The sequence below is a fragment of the Balaenoptera acutorostrata genome, chromosome 17 (assembly GCF_949987535.1).
Source record: "Balaenoptera acutorostrata chromosome 17, mBalAcu1.1, whole genome shotgun sequence".
In the NCBI taxonomy this organism is placed as follows: Eukaryota; Metazoa; Chordata; class Mammalia; order Artiodactyla; family Balaenopteridae; genus Balaenoptera; species Balaenoptera acutorostrata.
In genome coordinates, this window is record NC_080080.1 from 67929536 (window position 1) to 67938098 (window position 8563).

The 8563-nt window shown below is 39.8% G+C and overlaps 1 protein-coding gene across 3 annotated transcripts in view; it reads left to right on the top strand.

The window, feature by feature from the left end:
- Nucleotides 1-6877, top strand: part of SLCO5A1 (solute carrier organic anion transporter family member 5A1) — a 132942-nt gene extending 126065 nt beyond the window's left edge. For all 3 annotated transcript variants that reach the window (XM_057532364.1, XM_057532365.1, XM_057532363.1), the window contains one exon: nucleotides 521-6877. In XM_057532364.1, coding sequence (XP_057388347.1) covers nucleotides 521-978 — 458 coding nt within the window. In that variant the 3' untranslated portion in view covers nucleotides 979-6877. The remainder of the gene's footprint in view (nucleotides 1-520) is intronic.
- The last annotated feature ends 1686 nt before the right edge of the window (nucleotides 6878-8563 follow it).

Consider the following 8563-nt stretch of genomic DNA (forward strand, 5'->3'; position numbering starts at 1 on the left):
GCATTTTTTTTTTTTTTTTTTTCTCGGCTGGGCAGAGAGGCTTGTGGGATCTTAGTTCCCACACCAGGGATTGAACCCTGGGGCTACAGCAGTGAAAGCACCAAGTCCTAACCACTGGACCGCCAGGGAGCTCCCCTCTCTAAGTGCATTTTTATCAATAGAAATTTTTATGTCTAAAGATGTGTTAATGCTTTTTAGACATTTTATATCATAATATGTCAACTATAATAAATAATAATAAATTATAAAATAAATATCATAAAATGCCTAAAAACCAAAACACATTCTGACTGAGCTGCAAACTAGAAGATTTAAAGTATTTACAATTTAGCGAACATTTCTATGATAAGAATATTATGACGAGATGTGATATATATTTACAAAAAATCAAGTAACACGAGAAAACCACTCCCTTCAACTGGTTTTTTAGAGCACACAGGCATCCTGTTGATTTACAGATCTGTTTCCTCTTATAAGATGTGCTAACTGTTTTTCTTTTTCTTTCTTCCGACAACTCTAGCGTACATTCCTACTCCAATCTACTTCGGAGCAGTCATTGACACCACCTGCATGCTCTGGCAGCAGGAGTGCGGCGTGCAGGGCTCTTGCTGGGAGTACAATGTCACATCATTTCGTTTTGTCTATTTTGGTTTGGCAGCCGGCCTCAAATTTGTTGGCTTCATTTTTATTTTTTTGGCCTGGTACTCCATTAAGTACAAGGAGGAAGAACTGCAGAGGCAGAGGTGGAGAGAATTCCCTCTGAGCACCGTGAGTGAGACGGTGGGCCACACCGACAGTGCCGATAAGTCTGTCCGGACTAGATCTTGCCCAGCTTTCAGCACCCAGGGAGAACTCCACGAAGAGACTGGTCCGCAAAAAGGGATCCAGTACGCAGCACAGACCTATCCGGGGCCCTTCCTAGAAGCAATAAGTTCCTCCCCAGACCCGGGCCTGGAAGAAAGCCCTGATGCCATGTAGCCTCCCTTCTGAAGCTTGAAAATGGAAGACTTTTGTGGGTTGAGTTGAATATGGTGACTTGAGAAACACCCGTGCCTTCTTTTCTTTCTTTCTTTTTTTAACCTCTAAAGACGCAATCCTCAAACCAACAAAACTCAGTATACACAGCCACTGTTGATTGAGGGCTGGATACCTCAACAAGACTGAGCCTTTCCCCCCTTCTCTCCAAGAAGGAGGAGTTTAGATAGATTTGTTACCGTTTCTGAGATGTTAATTTTGATGCTTATGCTCCAATATAAGGCTGGGTGCATGATTAACAAAATCATGGGAAGTGTGATGGCGGTGCATGTCATCAGCGTGCACTCTGAACAAGGGTGAGCTTGACCATGATTTTGCATTTACAAAGCAGAGTTTTTAGATGTGAACACCTACTGTGAGTCCTGCTACAAAGCACAAATGAATTTGCCTCAACTATGCAATTTGATTGGGAAACTGTAAGTGCAGCATGTTACTTTTGGTGTCAGAGACTAAAGCAGATACGGTTCTGAAATTAGGAAGCTAAACTTTCCCTAAAGTACTGTTAGTAGCATTTTAAGCCATAGCAGAGCTAAAAATCAGGTAGAACTTTTCAAACGCTTCAAAGGAACCATAAGCGTAGCGTGAAAAAGGGAACAGCTACTTAGTTTCATAAGACACATTCTCTTTTAGTCTATCTGCCCCACCGTAAAGGAGTTAAAGAAGCTGCTGAATCATGAACCTGAGAGCTTGAATATCAACTTCAGGGTTCTTTCATAAGGGGCTTTAACACTTGTGTGCTAAACAATATGGCTAGAAACTGTCATTTGAGATGCATAATAAGGAAAGAAACTGATGGCTTTCTCATCCAAAGAAAATTGCTGCAGAAATTCTTTTAGTTTTTTTTTTTTTTAATAAATTTATTTATTTATTTTTGGCTGTGTTGGGTCTTTGTCGCTGCATGCGGGCTCTAGTTGGCAACGAGTGGGGGCTACTCTTCATTGCGGTGCACGGGCTTCTCATTGTGGTGGCTTCTCTTGTTGTGGAGCATGGGCTCTAGGCGTGTGGGCTTCGGTAGTTGCAGCGCACAGGCTCAGTAGTTGTGGCTTGCGGGCTCTAGAGCTCAGGCTCAGTTGTTGCGGTGCATGGGCTTCGTTGCTCCGTGGCATGTGGGATCTTCCCAGACCAGGGCTCGAACCCGTGTCCCCTGCATTGGCAGGCAGATTCTTAGCTACTGCGCCACCAGGGAAGCCCTCTTTTAGCTATTAAGGGCCCACATAAGGGTTGTTGAGGATTGTAACCTTGACACTCAAAATAGTTGGAAAAAGAAATCCCACAGAAGTAAGATTGAGTCTCACCTGACCATTTTAGTTACATACCTGGAAGCACTAGCCCATGTGTAGCTTTCTTTTTTATGTGCAGAAAATTGCTGCAGTCACTCTGAAATGGAGTCACTTAATCAGGAAGATCACCTTGAACACAGGAGGAGGGAGATCTGTGAGCTGGATTTAGGTTATGATCCCACGTAATGGTTAAAAATTATGTAAAATAAACTGGTCTGTCATACTGAATCCTACCTTATCTGAATCATTTTATAGCTCCATTTAATTCCTTTCTACTGTAACCTTCCCGAAGTGACTCTGAGAGAGGATTTTTCTGTTCCTAAATGCACTTGGGGTTCAACATCCATCATCCTTTTCAGTATCTCCCAGCACATCACTTTGATGTAGATGCCACACAGGATGTTTTCTATGTGGTCTTTAAGGTAGTTGCCTCCTGACGGCACTGTGGACTGATGGCAAGTTAACTCATGGAATCTGGCTGCTCAGAAAAAGAATCATGACAACTCAGACTTAGGAAGGACTATAATGTACAAATATCAATATGATTGTGGACGGTTTCTGCCAATGAGCCTATGCTTCTATAAGGCTAATTTGGGAAATGGTTTCCTTGGCTGATTTACAGTCTTCCACAGAAGGGATGAGACTGACCCATGATTCTGGCTTTTTGCCCTCCATCCATGGCTGCATAATTGGAGTTGTGTGAATATTCCTGGGTTCAAGGTTGTTTTCTTCTCTACCTAGGAATGTCATTGGTCAAATGGTTCTCTTGGTTGCATGCAGTTTATGGAGAGCGTTCTCATTGTTAGACTAAATAATGTCTACAAGGGGTGGAGTCAGTGGTCCCAGGTGGCAAGGACTTCCCTTGGGGCAGACTTGTTTGGCTAAGTCATAAGAAGCATCGTTGCCTGTAATTACACTGTGTCTGTCAAACTTTGGTCAACTTGGTGTAGTTTGAAGGTCTTCAGAGAATTTTGCTGATTATCTTCATGTCTACTCTGGGGGCTTAGTGATCCCCTTTACCCTTTGTGGGAGATCTTTAATCCTTTAGAAGAGAAAGTTTCCTTTTGTGTTGGAGCTAAAGATATGTAGGTTGGGAAGAGGTATTTTCTTAACTTTCCTCTGATGGTTAAGAAACTGCACTGAGAGAATTTTAGTGGGATTGGCACTTTTTTTTTTTTTTTGGTAGCTAAGATTGTGTGTTCCAACACTCTTAGAATTTATCTCTTCTTAGTAGCACATTTTGAAAAGGAGCTGCTCTTAGAAATCTACGATCTGAAACGATGGACTCATCAAGTAAAATTAGAGACCCCCTCCCCCTTCTCTACCGTGAACAGTCATCCAGTTAAGCCATCACTGACTGAGCACCATTTCCCTATCAGGCACTATTTTACCTAATTACCATCTGCCAATCTATGAAATCCTTTGGGTTGATTAGGCCATAATTCAAAGAAATTGGCCTGAACTGTACACCACAATGTTAATATTGTACTTCCTCAAGTATCTGGTACTTATAAATAGCAGGTATATCATTATTGTGTTGTTGGTGAATGTAGAGTAAGTAGTAAAAATCTTGGGGGACTGATGTTTTGGAATATGTACCAAATAAGAGTTGTCCCCAAAATGCTTTGGGTTCTGGTGGCATCATTGGACTATTACATAGTCAACTGAAGTGACTACTTGATAGATGACACCATTTAATTGTATATATATATGAGGTCCTTATATGCTTGATAATAAATTGGTCGTGTTAATTTAGAGTCACCACTCCTGTTAAAAGTTTAATTGCCACTCTCCATTAGCTTAGGCTTCTAATTACTTATTTTTTGGAAAGGTCACCTTCTTCTTTTAAAAACTCTATAGATTAATGTATTATTTGACTTTAATATGCAAATATAATATCCTTGAGTCTAGCCTATTAATTTAGAAACCCCAGGGGGTGGAGTGGCAGTTAGTACACATTATTTTGGTTATCTTCTGTAGCTTGAAATCCATATCCTTTGTAGGTGGATGTAACTCTTGAAAACAGTCAAAAGTCATTCAGAACTAGGGTAGGGGAAAGAAAGGAGCAGCAGAGAGGAAACAAATCAGCATTTGTTGAATGTTGACTATTGGCAGAGCATTTTGTCAAGCACTTAATATACATCATGCATTTAAATCCTCTTAATAACTTTGCAAGATAACTATTTTTATTGTTTTTCCTTTTTTTAAACAGATCATGAAAACTGAGGCTCAGAGAGTTAACGTGATTCGTTTAGGATTGTACATAGTGGCCAAGTCAGGGTTCAGACACATGTTTCTCTATTGTACACTTCTTACACTACATAATGCTGTACAGTAGTTTTGGTTAACATAGGTAAGATGTGACTATAAGATAGTGAGGTGAAGCATTTCATTTTTTGATGTGTTACTGTTTCTGAAGAGTAGAGAAATTATTATTTCCTTGTGTAAAACAGAAAAAAAAATCTGTAGGAAACATCAAAATTGAATGTTTTGATTTTCAAGGTAAATTTACATTTATTTACCTAAGTCTTATATTCACAATTGTTTGTCCTGACATACCTCAAGTATTTATTTATAGTTCCTATTTAATATAGAACAAATCCAATTTTAATGTTAACATTTAGTCTCGGTAGAGTTTCTGAAATGAATCATAATGAGGAAAGGTGGTTCAGATTTGTTGAATCTGAGTTTTGGGGATTTCAAGTGTATGCTTTTTTTTTTTTTTCCCCCTGTTTCAGAATGTTAACATTTATATTAGTTTTTTAAAGTGACTATAGCTTTTAAGTTTCTTAATAAAAGTTTTAAACGGACACATACAAAGTGTTACATGTTAAGTGAACAGATACGAAGTGCTGTATGTTATAAACCAAACCACAACCCGATTATTCCTGATTGTTACCATTAGTAGCTGCAGGAAAAAACAGGAGCATGTGCCTAGAAATGTCAGCTTACCTGTAGGAGGTAATGGCAGCCCTACCTTTTTACCAACCACCAAGACACTTCTCCCTTAGTCTGCATTTCCAGCTTACATTGTTTGGTGGACTTGGAGCCAGAGAGTTTCTTTTTGGAGCCTGTTTTGAATCAACTACAAGTGCACCAAAGGGAAGAGAAGCTTCATAGTTTGAATGGACCTGAAGCATTTGCAGAGATTCTCTAGTTGTGCCCGGAAGCAGCAGGAGAGGCCAAGCCTGGAGTGGTAGCCAGTTACACTCTGTGATGTTGTGTGTACTTAACACATCCTAAGTGGCACAGAAATATGAATATAACTATTGATATATAGATGCATACTGAGTAGTCTAAGTAGCAGATAGATATCAAAATACTGCATAATCCCAGAATTGCCTAGACTGCAGTTTTGCTAATTCTGTTATACAGACTGGTAGATATCCTTTACACACACATATTTGCATTTCCTCTTTCATGGAAGGGGAGGGAGTGCCAGGGCTGGTAAGGCGAAGTTCGTGGCCTCGCGCACTTTATCTTTTCTGTCTTCTCTCCTTTCCTTACCTTCCAGGATGCTGCTGGTATCTGTCCCAGACTTCTTGCCACATAGGAATCAGATCTGTGTATGTTTGAAGAGGTTATTTTAAGCACTTCGTTTTTACTCAGCCCTAGGAAGGGTCATATATGACGAAAACCCTCCCTGGGTATTTGCTTTTGCAACATTAAAAAATAAATGCCTCGGTGCTAAAAGTATTTGATGACGCATGCTCACCGCAACAATGCACCACTGAATTCACAGTATTTCACTGATAAGGGGCAGCATGTGCTTTGCTTTTGGAAATCTGAAGAACTTCTCAGAAAACAAGCGCTCATTACTCTCGTTACTACAGCTAATCCATGAACTTTACACTGCAAAAATGAAGAGTGTAAGGGGGAGTACTTTTCTATGGAAAACTCAGCGCTTTTGATATTTATTTAAGCAAGAATAATCAGATGCTACAAAGAATTTCAGAGAGAGGGGAAAATATATTTCAGATAATCTTTTCTTATTTCTTCTCCAAAAAAACCTTACACCCATGTAAGGTGTTTTTAATATTGAGGTTTTGAAGGTGTTGTCTTTTTCTGGTATTCTACTGTTACATATTAAAATTGAAGGAGAAGATATTATTGAAAACTAAAGTAATTGCAGGGATATATTAAACCAAAGGGGTGAACAAACAAGTTTAAAGTTTGTATGTAGAAATGAAAAATAAGGATAATTGGTAAGGTATTATAGTGGGCATTTTTCTTAAAATACATACCTCTACCCCAAATATTAATTTAGAAACATGAAACAGGCAGGTCAGCCTCTAACTCTTTAGTTAAAGGAAATGTAATACTGTGTCAAATAAACTGGCATTAGGATCCTAGCGGAGTGTGTGTTCAGCGTGTGTGTTTTTGTGCGTAGGGGTGTGCTTGTGATGAAAGGCTGTTTTGAGTTGTTGCATAAAGGAGTTTGATTTTGTGATTTTTAAAATGAATATTTATTTGGAGACCTCTTAGGGTAATGTAAAAGATGTATAATTCCTGTGTTTAATGAAATCTATTGTCAATGTACTAATAAACCTTGGTTTACAACATCTTGAATACTTGATCATTGAAAATTCAGAAAAAAAGTAAAAAAGAAAAAAAGAAAGAATAAAGTGTGTTGGATTGAAATTAGTTTGTCTCTTAGGATTTTTGTTGTTTGAAGAGATGAAGAAATAATGATGTCAGTGTTTTCTCCCACTATAAAGACACAGGGGTTTGATGGGATTAAATGGGCCTCAACTTACTCTGGAAAATGGCAGTCATGCACTCCTTATGTAACTGATAACTCTCTGCCTTGAAGCTAAGTGTCCCAGGTGGGAACTATTAAGACTATAGTTTCAGAAGTCTGCAGTAGCACATTTTCCATTGAGTTAGCAAAGAGAATAATTTAAATATTTCACCACTTATCTATTTAAATTCAAACAGAATTTGGGGTTACAGAACCATATGCCTTGAATATGGTTGGTGTTAGTCAGGATAGGCTAAGTTATGCTTAAGTAACATGCCAACCCCCAAATCTCAGTGGCCTCCTAGCACAAAAGTTTATTTCTCATTTACAGGACATTTCTATGTGGGTCTGTTCCACAGAGCCCCTCAGGGACCCAGACTGACGAGACTCCCTCATCTTGGAAGTTGCCCCATTTGGAACTTTCAGGGTTGGTTTTGGTTGCTGAGGCAAAGAGCCCAGGGAAAGGCAAAAGTCCTTTTCTCTTTCTCAGCCCGGAAGTGACACACGTCAAACTGCATTAGTCTGAACTAGTGCCATGTTCCTGCCTAACTGCTGGGATCCTGGAAATGTCGGGCAGCAGATGGTGGGCATTTGATGGGTATTCTTCTTTGCCACACTGTTGATCGTGATAAGTTAAGGATAAAATTGGTAAACCAAGGGAAAGTCTCAAACAAGAAAGAATGATTTCCAAAGGAGTAAATACCAGAACTTGATCAACAAAGCAGTTAAAGGCTCCCTTTCCCCAGCCTCTACTGAATAGCAAACTGGTCATTGCTCAAGGGGCCCAGGAGCTGGCCTGTGACTGGAGGAGGAACTTGTGGTCAGACCCCAACCATGGAGAAAAAGCACTGGATTTTGAGGTCTTGTCTGACGGCCAGCAGAGTTTTCTAAGTACACTGGCATCTAAAACTTTTGAGTGAGAGGCGGAAGGAGCTGAAGGAGCCATGGAAATAACAGCATGACTCACGGACTGAAGTGCAAAGCGGTTATATTTAGAAGCCAGCTTCGAGCACTCTATAGGCGGAAAGCAGGGCAATTGATTTCCATTTCTCACTCCATCACTCCCTTGCACACCTAAACGAAAAGGTCACAGTGGCCCAAGATACATGCATAATTAATTGGAGGGAGTGGGTGCTTCTGTGCTGACTTCTGGGTAAAGCTTTCTTTTCCTCCATGGCTTTGTGCATTTACCACGGGAGCCATTTATGTAAAAAGCAAATAGTAATCCCTGCCCAAGTCTACCGTCTTCTCTTCAATTATGTGTGCAATTTAAGCAAAAGGATTGTCTTGAATCTCTTCAATATCGTACACTTTCAAGGGACAGGCAGAGCCATTCTGGATTTTGTGCCATTTGAAATAGACGCATGAGAAAACGGTTTCTCTTTAAGAAATGAAGAGAGCAGAAAGGTTATGAATGTGGCCACTCATCTTCCTTGCTTTAGCCCCAGACTTGGTAAAACCTCAGCATTTTAAGAGCTGTTAAAAAGCATCCAGTTCCTTTCTTCTT